A 24,375-nucleotide genomic window follows, 5' to 3' on the forward strand; every position below is an offset into this window, starting at 1 on the left:
TGTATATTACTGTATATATATTTAATTATACAGGGGGTCCCCACTTATTATTGTAGATGTGCTCCTACAAAATGCTATTGTAAAGAAAACAATAATAAACAGATTAGTGTTTCCTAAAAAAGGTGATGTAATGGGAAATTTTTCACTAGACAAAAGACAAACCGTAATAATTTTGTCAAAATATCAGTCAAACTAGGATGTACATTGTGCCGGCCCTGCACTTTTGCATCGGCTAATTTATCTTGGCACTTACCCGGTAGGGTATGTAACTCACTGAACACTGGCCCTAATCTTCTCAGCATTACCATTAATGAGTCTTACAGTGGTAGGAGATTTCAGTGATGCCAATATCCACAGCTCCCTCACCAGTGTCAGTTTCCATTAAGATTTGATTTTATACCCAGATTAATTTTTTCTTGTTTTCACTAGACTAACACTTGCTTTATGTTTTAGACACATGATGTTGGGGTTATAATTTGTATCTTGCATTTTGCTTTCGAGAACTAATGTAAACACTGAAGAGGTGGGGCCCCTCTTGGGGTCCTCCGCACAATCCCACATTTCTGACACAAACTAGTTATGAAGTAAGAGATAGTGACCAGTGACATAACAAAGCTTGGTACTGTACGATGCTAATCAGACACTGCCCGTAAATTAATCAGAAACTTATTGACAAAACAAAAAAACAAAGTGACTTAAATGGGGATCCCCTGTATACAATATTAGTTTTTTATATTCCTGCCTTTGCATATAGGAAGAGTATTGATTCAGGGGTGAGAATGTTGGCAAGTTATGATATCAAAGAATATCAGAAAATTTAGATTTTCTTACTTTTATATATGACATCATTTTGTTAGGAAGGGAATTAGGGTTCAGGGATTTGGTAGTGGATCTCACACGATCTATTTTAGGTTCTGAAAATCACTGGCCTGAGTCACCTTGCATATTAAAACATTACATGTTAGTGGTCGAGAAATAGAAAACCAAAAGCTTTTAAAATGACAATAACTTTTTTGTCATCATAGTTCCAAATTTCATAAAACCTTTGTAATTTTTGACTAATTTGGAGAAAATGCAAGGCCATTATATCTCACTCATCCCATGCACCACTAACCAACCACTGTACTCTACAGTATGTAAAGACAAGGCAATATAATGACATTAGAAATTAAGTAAAATCCATTGCAACTTCTCTTGGGGAGCTCTCTGCTAAAAAGACAGATAAAAGCCATTGCTAGTGCTTAAAAGGGTCACAAAACCACAAATAAATGACTAGTAGTACAAGATCAGATGCTGATTGAATTCATAATCAGTTCAAATTAAGTTCAATGTGATTTACTCATTTTCATATTTTTATCCCCATGGTTGTGCAATGTGTCTGTGGAGAAATATTTAAAGACTAGAGCAACTAAATGAAATTGTTAAGAAGTCATAGCCGTATATTGATGAAGTTGGGAGAATAATTCTTTCCTCGGGGGGTCCATTTTCCCCTGTTAGCATAAGTGTATGGTTGTACAGTATTGTTCATTCTCATTTTTGTGCTAAAAAATTTGGGGTCACAGTGGAGCCATTTCAAGGGCAACTATATAATACTGTAACCATTACCGTGTAGGAGTGGTAAGTTAGTGTATGTATAATGTTGAGGAAAAGCAAAACAGTATACATGTAGTGGTGAAAGATTCCCAGTGTGTGTGTGTGTGTGGTGGCTGATGTTGTGTAACTCCTTGTTTACATGTTACTTCATCAGGTACAGTATGTAAGGAAATCATTACAAGTTGTGGATGATGTAATTAAGGGTTTTACTGTAACTTAGAGCATTATTGGTATCAAGATGAAGATAACCTTGAACTGGGTTATCTGAAATTTTGATGTAGATTTTTAAAATTACTGTATAGCATCAGTTCAAGTTTAAGAAAACTAGGATCAATATATGGGCAATTTTTGTGTGTGTGTGTGTACAGGTATGTGTTTATGCATAGTGTGTGTGTTAGATAATCCATAAATTATGTGTCCTTTGAATTGATTCTTTGAGTAATTGGTGGTGTTTTTTGGCTGTCATAAAGTGGAAGATGTTAACTTGTCATTAGTGTTGGGTTTGTTTATAAATACATTTAGTCACATACAGTACTTAAGAGTGCTAGTACAGTACAGTATAATAATTTTATCGTGTACATTTGATAAAGGATTTGAAATTTTTGTTTGTGTTCTTGTTATTCCAGAGCCCACAGAGGAAGAGCTCGCCACAGGTCACGATCCAGGTCACGCTCTTGGCATCGTAGCCGCTCCAGATCTCGTTCTTGAGGAACAGGTCAGCAAGTTCATTTGGATTTGGTTGCGGTATTATTAAGCACCCCAGAACAGCTATTGTGGGTTTCTGAAAAACCTGTTTGGAGGACCAGAATGAATGCTGAATGAAGATCAAAGTATAAATTTCCAGGTCATTTGGGAAAGTTACAAGAATGACTCTACTGTATTCTTCAAATTTATGAAACACTTCATTTTCATTTGGTGAGCTTCATTATTTACTTTTTTTTAGAAGCATTGAGGATCAAATTAACAAAGTTACATGAAATGAGAGCTGAATGTGGTCACTGCTGGCACAAATTAGGAAATGGTACCTGCATCTCATAGATCTGGCTTTTTTAATTTGATACATTATTTGTATTATGTGTTAGTTTATGTACTTCATGTTTAGTTATAATTGAATATTGTAGTTGTCAGTCATTCTTTCCCACCTGCCATCTCTGGAGGTCATGACAGTTGTGTTCAGCTAAGTACTCTGTGAAGTGTTTCTGGCTAAGTGGAGCTCCACCACTTGTATTAGGCACAACATTCCTTTTCTTTCTTATGTTTGGAGTATGTAATAATCTTTTAATAAATTAAAAGATAACTTTGCTTGAATGTATATTCCTTACTTTTAACTTTTAATATATTGCCATGGCAAAACAACTTCACTAGTCCTTAGCAGAATATAACTGTTTGTTGGAGAACGTAGGAGTCAAAACAGCATGAGATCCCACTGACTGGGAAAATCAGTTGAAACATTTCAGTAATGTCATCTCTTTCTCTTTTGAAGTTATATTTGGATATTGAACAGAAAATCCATCATTTACACCTAGTGGATTATCTGACTAAAACCTTTTCTTACCACACTAATCAGATGCCAGAATCTCCTCCACCTCCTTGACCATTACCCAGGTAACAGAATGTGGTAGAAAAAAAAAATCTGACAAATATGATTACATTAAAGTTGTGTAGCTGTACACTTGGCAGATTACATCAGTTATATTTTGTAGTATATACACTTAAAGGTTGATAGTTACATGTAGACCCTTGATAAATATGTCAGGTTGGTTAACAATCTATTGGCAGATTTTATGTTATGAGTTACAGAAATAGTCGTGTTAAACATAAAAAAATTATAATATAAGTTTATTGCATTGAGCTTTTCTTGGCTAAAGACTCTGCTTGTGGGATTCAGCAGATGGGGGAGTGACAAAATCAGTGATGTAGTGGTTAGTTTTTTTATTGGAAATGTTGTCGATCAATGTATTTTGAATTCTTGATTATTGTTGTTTGCAAATGTCTACTCACTGGGCACATTCACTTCATTGCATTACACACAACACCACTGAAATTTTTAACAGTTCAACAAAAATAAAATGCATAGATGTCTCAATGTGACCAGCAAAAAATAATTACCATTAAACACATTTCATGCAGTATTTGGTGTTTCGTTTCTTATTGTATCAACAAAAAGTTTATTAAGAGTTAACTTTGTACATTTCAAAGTAAGAGGTTCACTAGTCCAGTGAGTGGCAAGCTAATGGCCATCCTTCCCCAAGCCTTGAGGCTATTATAATTACACATTGCCTAGTCACCAGTCGCAAAATACACAACATTTTTATTCACCCTTTACAACACATGGGACTTTTGTTGCCACTGGTCACTGTTGAACAATTTGTGGCGACTTAAAAATTTTGAGAAATTCTCTTGAGCTGGTTGATTGTAAATGTGGGAGCTTTGTAAAGAATACCTATTAAATGTGTGATTGTTCATAGCTTTATTTTTAAGAGTGAGCTCAAGTGTTTGTTAATTAAGTAAAAAAAAAACTAAAAATGGGTATTTTATTGGGTAAATAATGGATAATGGGGAGAGGATGGCAACACATACTGCATATCAGTACTGTATATCGGTGACAAGTAGACACTGTTCTTATATTATAGGGCCAACAGCTAATGTTATGTAACCAGACTTTATTTGCAGTTATTAAGTAATTTGGTTTTCACAGTAAATGCTTTTGAACTGAATTGTATTGGTGATTAGCTTTCCCTTCACTTTTGTCCAGTATCATAGGTCCAGGGGATACTATATAAGATATTATATCTCTTTGAAAGGGAAAGTGAAAAGGGTAAGAAAAGGCAGATTAAAAATGTGTATTTTAATTGTTTGTGTTTTAAGTAGAAATAACAATTGCTACAACAGCCTAGTCTGGTATGACAAAAGCTAATATTTCCATAGCTTATAGTCAGACATTATCAATCATTTTGTTGTCCTAGACCTGTGTGATAGGTCGTGAAATTAGTGAAATATTTGATCAGGGAAGAATATTTGTTTTATTTTTTGTCCTGATCGAGGGTTATACGTTGTCATCACTATAGTTAAAGTGTTGTTTTTTTTAAGTACACCAAGGAAATATATGACATAGTGGGCAATAGTTGTGTGTGTATTTTTGTTAAGTATGATATATTCAGTAGTTTAAAACTATGATTACTGTGAGCCTTAAGTTTGTATGCAGTTTTTAAGAAATGATTATTCACTGTCTTATGATTTTTATTTTTAAGGGTTTGTTAAAGGATTAAATGGCTTGTAAGAAAGTGCATTTGTTGGCTTGTAAAGAGCAATGTTTTTTTGTTTTTTAATGAATTCATGAACTACAGGGGGTAGTTGTAAATAAAATATTAGAATTTATAACTTTTGCTAGAAATTATATTAGGTGGGAGGGGGGGTGATGAGGTTATTACATAGTGCAGGCCCTAACATGGGTCTAGGGCAAGATTAGTTTACTGTTTTGTCAATTGAACAGTTGACCAAAAGTAATTGGCTTATTTTTGTTGTCATTGGTTTATTTGATTGTAATTTAGTGAATGGTTACAAGAAAATGAAAGTTACATGTACAACAGTGTTGTTTTGATTGTGGATTAAAATTGACCAACAGTGTATTTTGGTTGTGTACATGGATTAATAAATCTTGATTTATTTCCTTCTGCATTATTTATATAAGACCTCAGAATGTTGTAGGGGATGGGTGAAGACACAGGCTGCTCCACAGTTTAGTGAGTACAAGATTATTTTTAATTGAAATAAATTTTTTGGAAGAACCTTATACTAATGTTAAAAAAAAAGTATCAGGTCTGTGTATATGTTAATTTGGGATGGAGAATAAACAGATTAACAGGGCAGTTTGGCTGAGAAATATTTTGTTGGCAATAAATCATTTGTAACTATCTGTACAATTTAAGATGCGTAATGTAAGTATGGTACATTTCAACTTCAAATTAATAGGATTAGTTTAGACTTGGTGCACCATTTTAATTCTCTTGTTACCATATTAAAATTAATACCACCCACAGCTTGTCCTTGTGATTCTCTTTATATGACTTTTGCATCTTTATACTGGACTGCAAATCCCTTTTGTAATTACAGTACCTTTCTTGTACAGCTTTCAAACAGCACTTAATTTTGTTATGTAAGGCATTCCAATTGAATGTTTATTTTAGAAAGGGATATATATCATATTAATATTTGCATTATTGTACATTACTGAGCTTAATTTCATAATGTTTCAAAGTAGTACTGGATGATGGTAGCAGTACACCAGGCCGGAGTGAGATATGTTGTGTTGTAATGCAGATGGTGGTAGTCGTCGGGTCATCTACAGTGACAGTAAGAGAAGCAATCCCTCACCTCTCACAAGTGGCAGTTTGCTGAGGTCCACCTCTGACCTGAGGAAATACACAGAATTTTAATTTTTTTTTTTTTATCACCTGCCTACACCTAAAGGACAGAGATGCTTTTAACATCAGCAACACTCAAATGTAAACACATGAGAAATAACTTGGAACAAAGTAGTTGGTGAAAGTCTCACTCTCAAAGCTACAGAACAAGTTACAGTACAGTATTTAATTAGATAGACAGGTATTCAGTAAAATTGTCATACAAGTTTACAGTTTGTTCAGTTTGAATATGTAGGTATACAGTTCATCATGTATACATACAAAGCAGGTATAGAGTTCACATAGACTGTGGAGGTAAACAATTTCCAATGTACCCAGACAATGCTGGTATACAAAAGTATCAGTTATTATGTAGTTATTATTTAAGTTGATTTTATTTACAAGAAGCAGTGTCAACCATCTGTTATAACCCAGAGGGAAAAAGGGGTCTCAAATGACATGGTGTCACACATGTAATCTGTATTGTCTGACATCATAAACAGAAGCAGTCTCTATTAACTGACATGTGTCAATAAAAAGAAGTACAGTACATGCTGTAGTGTCTATTAATTATCTATTTAACATACTTCAATGATAAGGTGTGCCTACCAACTGACATGTTCCAAACAGAAGAATTCATTGTGTACTGTCTGTCATGTAGACAGAAGAGGACAAGTAGCAGTGTTATACCAACTAACCCGGGCTCAGTTTTGACTGATGTATCTGTGATGGAGCGAAGGACGACCTGGCCGGTATGAGGAAGCTCTATGTTGGCGCCATGATGCAAGTTAAGCTCCAGATCCTCCTCTGACGTGTTGATCACCAGCATGTATGTCTCTGATTCTTCCACATATCTACATACAGATCCAATAAATTCTGCTTTGTTTCTTCATACACGGTAAAAAAATTGCAAGACTTCTGAAATACAGGGTGTTTAAAAAATGCATAAACATTGCCTTAGAGATTTTTATGGCAATCAAATGGATGCTTGGGAGACCTCACACACACCAAGTGAGGAAAATGTTGCTGTTGTCATACCAACATTCATGCAACCGCCACAAAAATCTGCAAGGCAGTGTGTATACATTTTTCTGAAACACCCTGTAGCATGTACATTACAGCATCAAAACTATATACTTTTACTACGAGTTTAAAATTGTTTATGAAGTAACAAAATTATTTTCAAATTATTGTTTACCACAATATTTGCTATGGTGAGAAAGGCTGTGAATTGTCACAGTCATTTGCACTTTAATTCCTGTACATAAAATCTAGTTTACAATGGACTCTAGTACAGTACAGATGTACCTCGCTTATCCAAATACAGTATGTAATTTTTCAACCACTTTCTTGCTATCTGAATGATTTGTGCTTGTATGAAAAATGGTCTCAGCAAAAATTCTAATCATATGTGCCCGGGAATAAGCCGGGGCGGCATAACGTCACCTTTTCTCCCTACCACATATCTCGTCGTGTGCCATTTGCTTAGTGTTCGGTTGAAGTGCAGTGCTCTCTCTCTGTCTATCCATGTGTATTTGTGCCATCCTTTCCTGAATCTGTACACAATGGCATCCAAGTGTTATGCTAATTACTCGCTAACCCCACAAGCTTGAAATAATGACACCTAAACGTGGGAATGCCCTACCAAGATCAGGAGTAACTTGCCTCACATAAGGTAATATACCAACTGATAATAGTACAGTATATGTATTTTATTAGTTTATAATTTTTAGGTATAATTCTGTGGCATTTTTGTTGTTTGTGGACTAAATTTTTTTTGGTATACAGTATTGTGGTTTTTTTGTTGTTCATTAACTGATTTCATTTTTTCCGGTAATAGCTATACTGTATAGTACTGGTGTTTTTTTGTCGATTGAGAACTTAACATTTTTCCCATTTATTATGTTATTCATTATACCTAACCCATTCAGACAGCGAGGGATACCTTTACTGTACTGTACAAACCTGAGAAAACTGAAAATGTCCTCAGTGACGAGTGGGAAAGCATAATGACCCTTCTTGAAAACCTCTTCCTTTCTTAGCTTTGTCAAGTCCTTGTAGATTTTGAGATGACTATTTTTTGCTTTTGTTTGTGCCTCCACATTTAATGTTTTATAATTGGGGTTGACAGGCAGCCACGTGGTGTTGGCAGTAGTAAATCCTGCCAGGGAAGAGGAAATAAATTACACAATGATACAATGTAGATAATTACAGTACTGTATTATAAACAGCATATGCAACATAAATAATTTTTTTTGTATTTTACTCAGTTAATTTTAATGTTTAACCCTCTACACTGTAACATGGATCAAAAGAGTGAGAGAGCAAGGTATAACAAAGTGATCTACTACAGTATTACAGAATACTATATTTTATTAACTAAGAGTTATTATCATATCTTATTTCATATACTGTAAGCCTCAAGTTAAAGAAGTCACTCGTTCAGAAAATTGTCAGAGGTAACTTCTTTGGAGTAAGTGTTTTGAACTCTTGGAATAACCTTTCAGAGAATATTGTGATGGCACTGAGTGTAGCACAGGTTCTGGTACATTCTGGAGCCAATGCATGCCCAGTACTTTCCAACAGTGGGTGACAGAGCAATGACTGACTACCTGACTGGCAACAGATGTAAACTTTTTTATGAATTCTCTTTCTCTCTGTTTATTCTCCATATCTGTTTCTCTCATACCAGTCAACTAGGGGTTGTTCTACCACTTAAGTACCCTGGCAGTCTCCCTCTCTCTGTCACTCAATGAGGGGTTGTTTCTCAGCATAAGTATCCTGGTGGTCTCCCTCCATCACTCACCAGCCAGGGAGGAGTTGTTCCACTGCATGGGGGTTCTGGCAGGGTCTCTGCTGTGTTCCTGGTAGTGCTGAGGTCCCCACCGACATCCCTGAGGATCCTGCGTGTCTTCCCAGCTGACAAATGTGTTCTCCATCCCTGATGGTAAAACATCACCATTTCTTTGTAATTTTCTTAAAGGAATGGAGCTACTGCACCAAACAAAATATAAATCATCAATCATGCCCCTGTACTAACCTTTTGATTTAATTTAATTGCATGGTCAGACATTGTGTCAATGAGAGTACCATCACCTTTGGACAGCATGTGGGTAGAAAAAATATAAAGTACAATAAAAAAATATTAGAAATAAACATGTATGAAACTGCACTGCCAGTCATGGGCAACTGTCGAAGGCCTCTTCTAGGAAATAAGAAAAATATATCGGATTTCTTCATGCTATTTGTGAAATAATACCTTTGATGTCAAATATGAGGCAATGTAGTTTTCCTGTTTATCTATACTTGTTAAGGTGAGTGATAGGGTACCAGACAGCAGAAGAGTCATGACTCACCTATTTCCTCGCCATAGTAGGTGACAGGGGTGCCTGGCAGAAGTAGGGTCATCATATTGAGGGCGTCAACAAGATCAGTCCCAAGGCGTGATGCTACCCGCCCATTGTCATGGTTACCCAGCTGGTAACCAGAAAATATAACAGGTAAGAAAAACACACAAAATAAGACAGATAACCCACATGTCAGCTAAGGACCAAGTATTTCTAAATAACCAGAATACAGTATGATATTCCAGAACAAATTAAGAAGCAGTAAAAAATAATGCCCAAAGGTAGTACTGTATTGTATTATAAGTTTGCTGAGACTTTACCTTAACTGAATACAATTACTTTGTGTTAGATGATAGTTATGTTAAAATAAATTGGAATTCTCTACACTGAATTACTTTTGTGTCAGTACAATTTCAGTCCTACTTTTGGATGTTATTTTTGTGCATTAGCCACAGTTATTCAGCTGGGTGCATTAATATTTATATATATACTTGTACTCACAGTTTACTTTATTTTATTTTATCCTCTTTCCCACATTTGCTCATAACAAATTATGAGAGAGAGAACTCATGGTATTTTTCCCACTGGTGTCATCATTGAATTTTGTGAATCTGGATCCGGGATTTGGTTTCACAAAGATTCTGTACATTGATATACCTGTACTGTACTCTGTATTCATCTTAGTGTGCAGAAACTGAGAGTTCTGTCCCTAATAATTATTAATTGTGAATAGACTAGTGTAATTATTAACATTATTACGGTATGTGCTTAAAGACCTATGTTATTGAAGCACCAGTACTACATTATAACATCAACAACAAGTGTGCAGAGCAAATGTTTCTAGCTAAGGCAGTCACAGTATAATATTGATGTATGTTGTTTTTATACTAAGAACCCAGGTCCTGTTCTGTCAAGTGTTGCTGGAAAAATTTGTGCTGCATTCCTTAATATGTATATTGCTGAAGTCAAAATACACTTTGATGTTCTCACAAGCCAACAAAAGTAGAATGATTTATTATGATCTTTCCAACAGCTGAACCTATTCAATAAATCACATGGCAATACAACAACTGGGTAATAAGTGACATTCATGCTCATATTTTCCACTGTTGTATTTTATTATTTAATTTTATTTATCATTTCACTACTTAGCTTACTAACCATTCAGGCAGTGGGTCTGTTTTTTGTTGCTTTATTGTGCCTTTTATTTTCCAGTGTTAGTAGAGGATGAAACCGGAGTGCCCAGTAAAATCTGAGCGTGTTTAGTACTGTAGTGTCACTTTGGTTAATACCTTTCTCAAATCTGTCCCAAGGTAGGGCTTAAACCCAGGACACACTGGTGAGAGATACAAGCGTTAGCACTGTACCACCAACACACTCTCACTGGGTCTAGTATAGTTAATTTAAGAAGTTGTAACTGTTGTTTGTCTGCAGTATAGTGAACTAAAAGTAAACATTCATATACTGTATACCCTGTACAGTATGTTTCTAAAATCAAGAAAAAATATTTAACTTTTCATTACTCAATTGTATTGTACATTTATCATTTCACTTATCAGCTTCCTAGTCATTTGGTTGGTTGGTCTGTTCTTTGTTACAGTACTTTGTTATGACTTTTATTGTCCACTGTTGTATTTACTGTATGTTCACAAGACAAGAACCTTGCAGTACAGTAATTTATGTTCACAAGACAAGAACATTAAGTTTATTGAAATTTACACTCACAACAAAATAAATAAACTTTGTTATGACAGAATTTACAAGTGACACTCACCACCCAGTTGGGCCATTTTCCCTCTGGCATACTGTCAAGCCAGAGGCCAATGGTGGACCTGAGAGTATGACCTGTCAACTGGCTGCGGTTCTGCAAATTATCGATGAGCAGGAAATTGAAGGGGAAGTCAGCCAGGGAGACAGTGTCATTACCATAATACTGCATCACTGTGTCTACATTGTTGTTGTACACCTCAGCCATCAACACTCTGGATCACACATATACAGTACTGTATATAGAATTGTAACAACCTTACATTTCATTGAATCTAATAACAATTAGGATAACAATATCATAATAATGCAAGTGACTTATGATGATAATGTGGTCGTGAACATGAATTATTAAAGAGAAAGGAAGATATACTTACCATACAGGATACAGGTGGTACAATGTTAATGCACCTATCTTTCAACCTGTATCCTGGGTTTAAAATCTCTGGCCCTGGACAGATGAGAAGGGTGTTGTTCAGTGTAACACTCCCAAACATGGCAGGTTTTCAGCTGTACTAACACTGGGCAATAAAGGACATAACAATAGTATAACAGAGGACAGACCAACAGCCTGAACTGCTAGTAAGCTGATAAATGGTGAAAATATAAATAATACCAAAAATACTGGACTGACACCACATAAAAGGAGCTTCATTGTTTCAAGGTTCAACTGTTCAGGTCATGCTAATCAGTGTAGTCAGTCAAGTAATAATACTGTAACAATAATATAAAAACATGCACAAACAATGACTTTAATTCTAATTTTCTTAATCTACCATTTCATCACTTATCACCTCACTAGCTGTTTGGGCCGTTGATCTGTTTATTGTTCCTTTGTTACGAACTCTATTGTCCAGTGTTATTACAGTGCGGGAGGAAAGTGGAGTTGGGGAAAGTCTGTCAAGTTTGGTGGTGTCACTTAGGATAACACCCTTCACACATCTGTCCTGGGCTGAGGACTGAACCCAGGGCACAGTGTGAGAGGTACTTTATACACATTATCACTGTACAGTTCCACCTTTTACATTAATATTAATTATGGAACATTCTGTTTATTCTCATTTAAAATTAATTTAATATTTTCACTATTCCCTAAAATTCTTGATTCAGTCTATAAAGCTTAACAATAAACCTCTAATTTATGATCTAATCTTATTACTACTTTGCTGTCACTTGGAATCGAATAAAACAATTATGTACAGTAATACCTCGCTTTACGCGGTCAATTGAACCCATGGAGGCCCGCGTAAAGCGGGAAATGCGGAAAGTGAACAACAGAATATATGGGATTAATTGAAATAGAGACTGGGCCAACCCCCAAACTCCACTTTTTCACACATAATACCTACGTTGTAGTAAAAATAACTTCTTAATTTTATGATGGTATGCACACACACTTAATAATTAAGAGAAATATCAATAACATTAGGTTTTTTAACACTTACATTGGTAGAAAAGATGGTTGGGCACACAGGGATGGGGTGTTGGTTCCGAGGCAGAGGGCAGATTATTGGCCCTCACCTGTATCACTTATATCAATTGTATCACTATCCACCACAGAGGCTTGCAGGGCCTCTTTGTCAAACCCCTCAAAGTCCATATAAGCCCATATCCTCACTATCACTGACTTGGGCCGGCTGTGGTGGGTGGCGGGTGAAGAACTCGGTAATGTTTTGATGACTGGGCGACCTTGTGTGCACCCTGCCCGCATATATGAGTAGATGCACAGCGTAAAGTGAACATTCCGGTTCTGGCGGGGTACCGCGTAAATGTAGAAACGCGTAAAAAAAAAACAACGCGTAAAGCGGGGTATTACTGTAGATGCAAGTTACAAGCCTTATTAACAGGGTTCTTTCCTATTGGTTATGTTCCATTAGGTTGTGATCCATTAGGTCTGGGGACAATCTAATAAGTCACTTAAAATTTTTAGTGCTTTAAATACTGACATTATCAACAAGCTTTCAATATGAAGATAAAAGTAAGGCTTGTACTTACTTGTCGGGGTACTTATCAAGTAAATGTCGCCACTCCCTCAACACAGTGAAGGTCTCCGGCTGGTTGATGGTGTAAGTGTGGTTGAGGTAGTTGTACTCATCAGGGTCAGTTATGTCGGAGTCAGAGGCTACAGGCTCGTCCAAGCTCAGGTCTGCGGACAGTTGTGGAAGAAAATTATTAAAGCCATTAGTACAGGGGACACTACTTTTAATTTGTAACCATTTTGCCACTTATCAGTTTATTAGTCATTTGGGAAGCTGGCCTGTTCTTTGTTACATTGTTATGACCTTTATTGTCCAGTGTTAATACAGGAGGAAACTAGCTGGGAATTAAACCCGGGACACAGTTGTGCAAGATACACGTGTTATTACTATACTGTATCACCAATATTTTAATGGTAATTAAGATTTTGAAGGCAATTTTATTGGGCAAGACCTGTTTTATACCTTCTGTGGTTTGGGAAGGCTGATTTATAATTCTAAATACAGTAAGTGTTTTAGAGATTTTTTTTTTTTTGGCAGTATTTCAGTGTTATGTGAGACTTTGTTATGTAATTCTGTTTGGGTAAAGGGACTGTGCAATGTTCCAATGGCTTATAATACTTTATACAGTACAGTAATTAGTTTTGTAATTTTTCTATGACAGTATGAACAGCTGATAGCTTTGTTGGCTATCCTTGGCTAAATTGCCTTACTGTTTACTATTGTTTGTATACAGTAATGCACTGTCTAGGTACATTGGATATGGTATACAGTACCTGCATTGTCTATATGCATGCTGAACTGTAGTGTATATGTACCTGTAGTGCCCATATACTGTACATGCTGAACCCATTGCAACTTGTAAGATGATTTTACTCAATAGATATCTACCTGTGTATATACAGTATCTATATTCTGTACAGTGTGTAAATTTGAAGTACAAGGGAAAGGGTTCATAATTTTTAAAGGGAATACAGGTATTTAACATTCGCCTTAAAATACAGGTATAAATTGAACTTGATTCTAATCTTTGAATTTGCAAATGACTTTTACTTCTCTCTCATGAGTAAACTATAATATCTCTTAAGTCTTAGTGAGGTTTATAGTTGACTAACTGATGAGTAAGAGATGTCAGTGTGTAACTTGTAAGATTATGGGCTTCAACAAAGAGTAATCAAGTGCTTCAATTATAACCAAGTGAGCTTCAGCCAAAAATGATAAGCAGGGCCTTCAAGAATAATCAAGGAACATCAAGAAACAATGATCATGATGGCAGTAGTAATAATAAAAATAGAAAGACAACTGTAATATAGCAGATATGGTCTCACCATGTTCTCCACACTCACCTTCCACTTCAAATAGGTGCTGCAGGGAATCAACCCGGAAGCCGTCAACACCCTTGTCCAGCCAGAAGGTGAGTACTTTCTGAATTACCAGAGAAAGTTTAAGTGATAATATTAAGTCTCAGAGTAAGATTAAATGATAATATTTAGTTTGAGATTAAGAGTAATGGGATAATATTAACTCCTAGGGAAAGACTAAATGATAATACAGTTTCAGAGGAAAAATTTGTAATATACAGTACTGTACTGTTCTGTGACACCAACAACCACCTTCATCTCCTGTGTGACATTTGGGTCACGGTAGTTGAGATCGGGTTGTTCTGCCAAGAACTGGTGGTAGTAGAACTCCCCTCTGTCTTTGTTCCACGTCCAAGCTGATCCCCGGAATACGCTCAGCTGTAAGGTAAATTTACTTGTAAATTCTAATCAAGTTCAGAAAATTGTCAGGGCAAACTAATTTGTAGTGAGAATTGTGAACTCTTGGAATAACCTGCCAGTGTGTGTTGTGACAGCACTGTGTGAAAGCTTATTCAAGACGAAACATGACATTGGCTTAGATCTCTACTGCTAGCCGAGGTTGTGGCTTCCAACAAGCTGATCGGCAGAGGGTGACAGTAGGTCGCGGTGTGAACTTTACTGGAGGTGAGAGAGTATCATGTTATAAGATTATCCAACCCCTCCCAGGCAGTGTGCATTAGAGCATGGATTATACTGAACCCGCCTGGGAAGACTGTCGGTAGAAGTTCTCGTGTGAGGGACTGGCAGGGAGTAAAGATATACTGTAGTCCACTTGGAGGTCTCTAGTTGTGTGTGAGGCCAGTCAAGGAGGGGGCAGAGTACTCACACTCTCCAGTGCAGGACCACCGTCAGCCTTGGCTGTACAGTATTGTTCACCCTGTTAGATCTTTGAGTCAATGTACTTAGGTATTGTGTGTGATTGTACCATGTTATATGGCTAGGGAAGGTTACATTATTATTTCTCTTTATAGGAATACAATATTGTCATTATACACATATGTATGTTGTGGTATAGGATGTTATATGTGTATGTTATATTAGGTCATATTATCTTCTTTTGTAATGTCTGAATATATTATGTTACATGTTTGTCATGCCAGGTTATGTTTCTTTGTGTTGTCTAGGTATGCCATGTTAGTTGGGTGCCCTGTTATATTATGTAAGATGTCCTAATCTATATGAGTTAGGTACAGTACTGTAAACCTGTACATCTAGAGTTGTGAATTGTAATTCTTCGATATTTTAATCTTGAAATTCAATGGATATTTAAAGTTTAATTTGCAAGAACCTGTGACTACAGTATATTCCTGGAGAAAATATCACAGGTCTTGATGACATTGACCTTTTTGACAGTTATTATTGAGATGACCTTTCCCACCGTTACTGTTGTAGTGACCTCTGACCCCACTGTTGCTGTGGTGACCTTATCTGGGGGTACTAACCCAGTTGTTGGGAGGGACGGGAGTACCATCGTCCAGGACGTTCTTGGGTTTGGCCCAGATGTAGTAGTTAGTATATGGATCCTGCCGCTTGATAGACTTCTGAAACCAGGGATGTTGGTCGCTGCTGTGATTAGGCACAAAGTCCATCACCACCTTCAACCCTGTGAGGAGTGGATGGATGGATGGTTAGTTGACTTCTGAAGTGGTTGGATGGATGGTTAGTTGACTTTTGAAGTGGATGGTTGGATGGGTGGTTAGTTGACTTTTGAAGTTGATGAATGGATGGTTAGGTGACTGTTGAAGTGGATGGATGGTTAGTTGACTGTTATTCCATCCCATTCGCCACTGATCGGCTCTTTAGCAGTAGATCGATGGTTAATTGACTGTTAGAGTGAATTTATAGTTAATTGGCTATTAGAGTAGATGGATTGACCTTTGTTGTGGAAAGTGTTGACAAGGGCATTGAAGTCAGCCATTGTGCCGAAGATTGGGTCAATGTCGGTAAAGTCGCTGATGTCATAACCAAAGTCCTTCATGGGTGACTTATAGATGGGGCTTAACCATACGGCACCCACACCCAGCTCCGAGAGATACTCAGCTTTGGACCTGATACCTGAGAGAGAGAGAGAGAGAAAGGTTGTTAGTCATCTCATTGTAGTTTCTTATATAAGCAGGATATTTGTACAGTTCTTTTATCCATCTCACTAATTAATGATACACCCCAACAAAATAATAATTACTTTGACACTAACATACCAGATGCTCCCCCAGCTTGATACAATCTGTTTACCATTTTACTTGGCAGCTCCCTCACTCAATAACTTGGTGCAAAGCGAAAAGACAACCATAAGCTGTCAATTATCTTAACCTACCGATGAAGCTCTGTAAGGAGTTCTCCCCTTAGTAGCTGAACCCCTCTGCTCTATCATCAATACTTCTATGATCAGAGAAGCAAGATGCCCCAATGTCAGGAAGACTTCATAGGTTTCACTAATACCGAAGTCAACAATCTATAACAGTTTCGACTCACCCCGATTCCTAGCCCAATTTCCGAGGTTTTTTGTATGACTGGGCGTTTATACGGTTATCACAAGGCGTCAGACCTTCAGTAAATCGCCACTCACTGCCTTGTCAGCTTCCGGGACTTGATCAGTATTTTTTTCATCCTCGCCAATTTTAGAGTTTTTTTGGTTTGTTTAATTACAGTGAGATAAAAACGCTTCAAAAATTTACATGAAAGGTTAAAACACAAAGGACTACAATTTACTGCGCTAAGTATAATTATCAAATAAGTCATTAAAATATTGTAAGCTGAAACTGAAGAAAAATGGGCTTATCAATGTACAAAACTAATAATCAAGTGAGACTTCAGGAGTAGACAACCTCCTGAGTGTCGTCATAAAAGTTTATCTTAACCTTAAGTAAACGAGAGGCATTACCCGGGTATCGACCTTAACACCTTGATTGATTGATTGATTAAAGGATATAAAGCTGTTGTAAATCCACTCCGAGAACTGTCAAGGAACACTGAAACTTAATTTGTAGTAATGAGTTGGAAAAGACATACTGGTGAGCTAGCCAGTTCCAGGTAAATTATTGTACAGTACTGTACAGTATTTTACATCAGTTACTGCCTTATTTCTTGATATATTGATAGAATCTATATTGATACGTTTGTTTTAATTTAATCAAATTCCTTGGGGGCAAGAACAAACAGGAAAAAAAAATGAAAATAATGTATAACGTGGGGGCAAATTAGAAACCTCTATCATTATGTCCGGACGGATGTGAAGCTGATGTTATCTAGTGTGACAATAATTAGTTTCTCATCCTCTTCGCTAACTCTGAAATCACAAAGGACAATATCAAATCAGGAACAATGGGCTGATTCAACAAGCCTTCCCGACAAAGCGGTAAATTAATTATAAAAGCATCTTGCCTCACCATTGCCACCTAGTTAGAAAGTTGTTCACTTTTAAATTATCTATCGAGGAGCAGGTTATGATATATATGCTAACATTTCAGTTCATCTGAAAGAAAAGTTTGTAAACTTTCGTCATGTTTAATTTTGACGAAAATTAATCTGTCATCAGTCAATCAATCTCTGATGCCATTACTCCTCACAAGGTACCTGTTGTCTCTATTTCAACGGCATCAGTTTAAAGGGCTACACGTAATCACCTTGGTATTTTGTACTGTAGATTGAGAGTTTGGGAGTTATAACTATTTTTTAAATACTTGGAAATTACTGCATACCAATACATGACTAAGACTAAGTTTGTATTATGACACAGATATTAAAAAAATATATCAACTTTCATTTGACCTTCACTTGTCTGAAAGTCTGTCAGTCAACCTTATTCATCACAACACATGAAATATACCTCGTAAACCGCCACTGCCTCGACCTGACTTGTCGAAAAACGAACGGGGATACACTTGATATATGACTACTTCTTGCCACCAAGGAACTTTCTTTTTCTTGGATTCCGATTTGTTGGAGGAAGAAAGGATGGACGGACGCTTGTGAGGGGAAGCCATGGCTGGCGGGTGTGTCTTAGCAACACTGGCGCCGCGGGGTCTCGGGCAGCCGTACGACCCTCACTACAATCTGGCACATGTCCAACCAAGGAATATCAAAGGAGTTACAGCATTAGTCAAAGTAAATCAAGCCCTATTAGTTGGATGCTTGTCCTAGAGACGGCGCTGGATCGTTGGTGTGTCTGCCTTCTGTTGACATATTTTGCACTTTAAAGTTGGCTAGGTGGCGTGGCTCCAACCGTGGTGTTGTTTGTAGGAAAAACAAGGAAATGATAGCAAATTAGGATTCCATTTCTTCTCAAAAGACAGGATAAGGTAAGTAAATAGTTATGCGGTTGATTCATAGGTAGTGGCGATTAAATTGCAGTTTAATTTATCATTTCGCCGCTGATCTTACAAGCCATTCATGCGACAGGTCTCTTATTGTTACTTTGCTGTGAACTTGATTGTCCAGTAGCACCCATCGAGCACCCCCCCCCCTCGTTTTATAGATGTTTCTATTATAAGTTTATCTCTTCAAATTTACAATGAGAAATACAGGAAACCAATTGAAGAAAAGTAAGAGTGAGGTTCGTTTACATTTCTACGCGTACTATATAGTGGTTCGTGCCTCGCAGACTACCTGTCTATGAGGCGAAATGCAAATAACGTGAAATCGACTGTAACTTTTTTTCAAATTAGTTTCCGACAATTTTGTATGGCATATCTGGAAAGAGGAGATAGAACTACCCCCCCCCCCATAAACTGCATTTGAAATCACATATCCACGCGCATTTATAACAAATTTAGGATATAGTTCGGCCCTGTCGCTCATGTCAAAGCGGGACAAATACCTTTTCAATCCCCACATTTTCCTTCCATATAACATAGTAATTAGTATCGTGCTTGAGCAGTTGTTTCGTGTTTGTTATACATATTTTCAACTGCAGTTGTGACAGAATTAAAAAATAACCTTGCTTAAAAAAAAAGGTGTAATTTATTGGTACTTCCCAGGTCCTTTACATGCAGCCACCTTTAATTTTTATTTAATTTGATGGTTGATGTTTTTATTTATAATTAATATGTATAGCCTAGTTAAGTAAACTGAACCGAGCATGCTTACATCATAAGTTTCTTTCGTAACCTCCACTTTCATCCTCTGCTAACACTCGACAATATAGTTCGCAACAATACTAACTAAAAACAGACAAACATCCCGAATGACTAATAAGTGGTGAAATGATAATAATAAAAATAGAGAAGGAATTAATGAATGCTAATGGTAGAGAAAATAAACGGCGAGAAATACTATAGTTACGACTAAAATATTTTTTCTCAAACATAACGCTCATTTTCTATGATGGTTGGCTTGTCCAATAGATGGCAACAATGTCGGGGCCTTAAAAAATATAAGAGTTGTAGTTCCTTATGATAGATATTCCTTGTATCCAACAGTTGTTCTTATTTAACGTTATTCATTTAGGGGAGATTTCAACCTCGATTTCATTGAATTTATCGAATAAGTATTAAAGAACTGACGATTAAAGATATCACCCAACCTGGCATATTTCACCAACAAGAGGAAATACGTTTGGTGTATCAAAGGTTGACAGTTTTGTCCCGAGCGCCACGCAACTGGTTCAGGATAGAATTACGTGTCATGCAATTTATTGCAAGTTGCAACGTTACTCATTCTTACCCAAGTAAACTCCCCACAGTTTTCAAGTTATATTTAATGACTTTAGAAGTAGAAAAGTAGACTAGAGATTGATTGAAATTAATAACTGCGACTTCACCGGGTAGCTACACAATAGTCAATTGATACAATATCTGACCACCTTTACTGACTGATATCAAAGCTTGCGACCACTGTAAACACACTTGTTTAATGTGTGTGTGTGTGTGTGTGTGTTGGATGGTTAAACATGACTGTTCTCATTTCCCGTAAAAATGATAAGCAGGTGTTAGTCAGCTCTCTAAACGTTTTAATGACTGACTTGACATGGATACTGTCCTCCCGTGACTCGTTATCTGCTACCTCCGCCCGAGTCTTGCACTAAGGCAGTTTATCATGAAATCTTGTTGATATTTGTATGAATTTAAAGTTGGTATCCTAGAGTATTTTTTCGAAAATAATGTTTCATAACGTTTTGCTCCCAAGTTGTTGACTTGTGTACTGTATATTCTGGATGATGACGTCAGACCTGAATCTAACGAACAAGTTTTGATTCTGTTTAAAAAATCTGAAATTTGACATTTACAAAGTTGAGTCTTCACCATCATTCGGGGCACTAATCCGAATGCTCCCCAGTCCTAGAAGCCCCTCATTACAATGGGCTCAAATTGACCCCAGTGCTAATGGGCCTCAGACCTAATGGTGATGTTAAGGTGGGTGGGCTTATACGGGCGTGGGTTGTATACCTATTAGGTCGCCAGTTCCGTCCGGTTGACCGTCGTAGAGAGAGCGCGGGTAAACTTGGAACACGACGCTCCTCTTCCAGAAGGGCTCGTCGTCTATCACAGGCTCTGGTCTCTTGCCGTTCCTACAACACAGAAGATAGATAGACAGATAGATATTCAGAAAATTCGTCATACAAGTTCACATTGGTTCAGCATGTACAATCAAAGACAAAAGTTGTGTCGCGGTTTTGTCCGAAGATTAAATATAACCCGTGAAACATTATGAGAGCCCTACCACAAGGCAGAGCGCACCAAAAGTTAGCCCTTCGGCATATGCTTTCACCAAATTTCACGACACGACTTTTGTCTTTCACTGTACAGAAATAGTGCAGATATACAAACAAATTAACAATGGTAAAAAGCAAGTAGATTTAACTAAGGATAGCCCAAGAAAGCTGTTTGAAGTTAATTCCATCGGGAACCTTTTGTGAGGTTGTGGTATCTAACCAAATAACAATAATTATGTGACCATAAACATGACAAATATTACATTGCAGTTCGACTAATTGAGTGTTGGGTCTTTCTACAATGGATTATGATTTATTATACCTAACTCACTGTTAACAATTGTGTACCATTTCTTTGGTGAGATCATATTTGTAAGTTTTAGTTCAGTCGTAAGATATATCTTGGAATAATGTAAAGAATAGAATAATACGTGAATATTGAACATGAGCACACCAGTTACGTGAGTCACTGGCAGTGTTGCCAAGTAGACACTTCCAGTCCCTTCGTGCCTATCTTCATACTGTACATTGTATCGTACTGTATTTGTAAAAAAAAATCGTTAACGGCTATTACATTGACACACTTAAAACTATTTATTCCTGTGATTAGATCTATATAAATTAGGTGGGTAAAAAATAGGCGAATAATTACTTTGCCGTGAAACAGACGAGGATGATAATGATGACGCCGACAAACAGGGTGGCAAAGAGAAACCCGAGTATCATCCGTCGCTCCATGGTGTGTCTGTTATATGTCTTTATCTGCCTAAACGCTCCTCCGCAGTTTCCTTTTATCGTCAGTCCTGTACATAGTAAGAGGTTCATTGTGAATTAACTAAATTCGATGGAGAAACAGGAGTATACAAGACTGTTATTGCTAGAAACATCACCATAAACAATACCACATAAATTTTTTTTTCGGGAAGACGAACCAGACTGTAATCCAACGACCTAACAGCTGGCTTAGATTAAGATAGGTTTTGTTGGTTCTGTTCGGTGTAAATATTTTAATATTAATAATTTATCATGAGTACATTTCATTAACGTGCCGTGAGTTATGTTTATTGTTGATGTAGTGTGTGTGTGTGTGTGTGTGTGTGTGTGTGTGTGTGTGTGTGTATCAACTACTGGAAGTGTAGTGTAGAAAAATTACCACGCACCATCCAAGCTTAACCTAATAATCCTACGATACTTTGAACAGTATTTAATAATTCTGGTGGTTAAAGCACCTAAAACTTACATCCACTGAACGATGCTTATTATCTTGGAATGTCAAAATATATACGTAATACAAAATAACAAGAAAAACAGAAATTGGTCACCTGCACATTGTGTTTCACAATTCACAGTAAATAGAACAATTGTGTGTCAGAGGAATACAACACAAAGAACGTACAAAACCTAATTATTTTCACCTAACACTGGAATGTTTTAACTCTTAAGGTGATGATCCAGGTTTTCAAAGATTCCTAACTTTAACTTTTTCCGTAAAGTGATGATGTATCAAAGTGGTTTAATTACACTGCAGTTCATGTATTACTTCAAAACAGTATCGATGACTGCAGTGAGACTTTACACAGAGACAGTGTACTGAGACTACCATAAGTATAGTTAAGCACAGTGCAGTGAGACGGAGTATAGTTAAGGACACAGGAAATATAACAACTAATACATCTTTTAGAATCCTTTTCTAGATTTTCTGTGCTGATTAATACTATTAAGTAAATGACAATATTTGTTAGCAAGATATCCATATTAGAATGTTTACAATTGGTTTAGCATGTATATAGACAACGTTGGTATGAAGTTTACTGTATATCGACGGTGCAGATATACAATGGATACCTGCACCGTAACGTGTCAACCACAGGGAAAGTTTTGAATCATCTTCTGAGTTCAATTTTAGCAATTGCCTTCGATTTCCCCAATTTTCCTGCACTATGATTGCTATCTTCAACAGGTAAGATCTTGCCTGTTGTTGCAGTGACTTCAGGGCGTTAGAGAGCTGTGTGTTTACTGAACTTGCCTACTGAACATGAGTTGTCATTTGTATCTTACGAGACTGACCACCAGCATACTTTGCAAACCTCTCGAGGGCCATTCTTCAATTTCTAAAGCTGAGGATACAAACACTATTTTTTGCCGTTGATAGCTGTTTTGTAATAAAAGCATAACACCCTTCCCAACAAGGATCATAGTGGAGCCACGAAAACTCTGAACCATTTATCCTGGAAATGGAGAGTTTCGGCTTCAGACCCATAATAGTAATCGTGCGGGGTCTGACTGATGACGGCTATTTCCAAGATCTTCTTTCCCCAACTCCCTTAATTCTGTGGTTTCTCTTTTAGACGATCTTCTGGTTGATTGCGTATGCATAATTGAGTGAACAGATGTTTCAGTCGCGAAAGAATATCCGTGTCTTTGGAAAAAGTAGGGGTGGGTGTACAATCAATGTACCTGGACTGTACAGGTATATAAACAATGTACAGTACAGTACATAGATAGCGCTGGTATACAAACAGTGGCAAACAATAAGGCAATTTGAACCAAGGATAGCCAACAAAACTACCAGACACTTATTGCCAGTGTTAATGGATTAATTAGGTTACTTCAGCATTTGGAACAATACAAGATGATCTTACCTGTACTAATTAGAAGTATATTGATCTGTACTCTGGAAGTGTATGGTGTTCACGCTCTCAGCTCCGATGTGTTGTGAGATGAGGGCCGGCTGGGGTGTAGATGTGCTAGGTATACTGAGTCAGGGTGTGGAGGTAGCCTGTGTACTGAGTCAGGGTGTGGTGGTAGCCTGTGTACTGAGTCTGGGTGTGGAGGTAGCCTGTATACCGAGTCAGGGTGTGGAGGTAGCCTGTATACTGAGTCAGGGTGTGGAGGTAGCCTGTATACTGAGTCAGGGTGTGGAGGTCGCCTATATTCTGACCAGGGTGTGGAGGTACACTGCTGGCCACATGAAGTCTAGAGGTGTTTGTTCGTGTTTATCTATCGATGATTGCCAGTAGATAATGTCCGAGATTGTGTGTGTGTATGTATGTATGTATGTATGGATGTATGTATGTATGTATGTATGTAGCCTATGTATGTATGTATGTGTGTATGTATGTGCTTGTATATGTATGTATGTATGAGTATGTATGTATGTATGTATGTATGTATGGATGGATGGATGGATGCGTGTATGTGTGTGTGTGTGTATGTGTGTGGATGTGTGTATGATATGTACTGTATGTGTGTGTCATTATATTATTATTATTATTATTA

The 24,375-nt window shown here is 37.1% G+C and overlaps 2 protein-coding genes across 10 annotated transcripts in view; one reads left to right on the forward strand and one right to left on the reverse strand.

The window, feature by feature from the left end:
* The window catches only part of LOC121853630 (arginine/serine-rich coiled-coil protein 2-like), a 34,708-nt gene extending 29,445 nt beyond the window's left edge, over positions 1–5,263 (forward strand). For 6 of the 8 annotated variants that reach the window (XR_006086366.1, XR_006086371.1, XM_042347896.1 and 3 more), the window contains one exon: positions 2,220–5,263. Coding sequence is in view for 4 of the 8 variants with exons in the window: in XM_042347896.1 (XP_042203830.1) it covers positions 2,220–2,301 (82 nt within the window). In the remaining 4 variants the exon portion in view is untranslated. The remainder of the gene's footprint in view (positions 1–2,219) is intronic. The other 2 variants (XM_042347902.1, XM_042347900.1) reach the window with 1 other exon arrangement.
* On the reverse strand, positions 4,427–24,066 carry LOC121853629 (maltase 2-like). 2 transcript variants are annotated; one of them, XM_042347892.1, is made up of 14 exons: positions 23,739–24,066; positions 21,749–21,899; positions 20,831–20,952; positions 16,323–16,502; positions 15,890–16,050; positions 14,700–14,825; positions 14,433–14,511; positions 13,106–13,256; positions 11,118–11,325; positions 9,353–9,473; positions 8,803–8,937; positions 7,962–8,157; positions 6,695–6,850; positions 4,427–6,005 (listed from the first exon to the last, which is right to left on the reverse strand). In XM_042347892.1, exons 2-14 carry the CDS (start codon positions 21,832–21,834, stop codon positions 5,936–5,938), a joined length of 1,791 nt encoding a protein of 596 aa, XP_042203826.1. In that variant the 5' UTR covers positions 21,835–21,899; positions 23,739–24,066; the 3' UTR covers positions 4,427–5,935. The 2 variants fall into 2 exon arrangements, with proteins under 2 accessions (XP_042203826.1, XP_042203828.1); XM_042347894.1 differs by lacking the exons at positions 20,831–20,952; positions 21,749–21,899; positions 23,739–24,066 and adding an exon at positions 18,274–18,471.
* Between the last annotated feature and the right edge of the window lie 309 nt (positions 24,067–24,375).

This window comes from Homarus americanus, unplaced genomic scaffold (genome assembly GCF_018991925.1).
Source record: "Homarus americanus isolate GMGI-L3 unplaced genomic scaffold, GMGI_Hamer_2.0 scaffold4896, whole genome shotgun sequence".
NCBI lineage: Eukaryota > Metazoa > Arthropoda > Malacostraca > Decapoda > Nephropidae > Homarus > Homarus americanus.

Bases quoted from the DNA above. Each gene is read 5' to 3' on its own strand.
- LOC121853629 (XM_042347892.1), bottom strand. From the start codon at position 21,834: ATGGAGCGACGGATGATACTCGGGTTTCTCTTTGCCACCCTGTTTGTC. The intron at 16,503-20,830 runs GTATACAACCCA...TCTCTCTCTCAG, and splicing joins CGGAACTGGCGACCTAATAG to GTATCAGGTCCAAAGCTGAG. The intron at 9,474-11,117 runs GTGAGTGTCACT...TCTGGTTACCAG, and splicing joins GAAAATGGCCCAACTGGGTG to CTGGGTAACCATGACAATGG.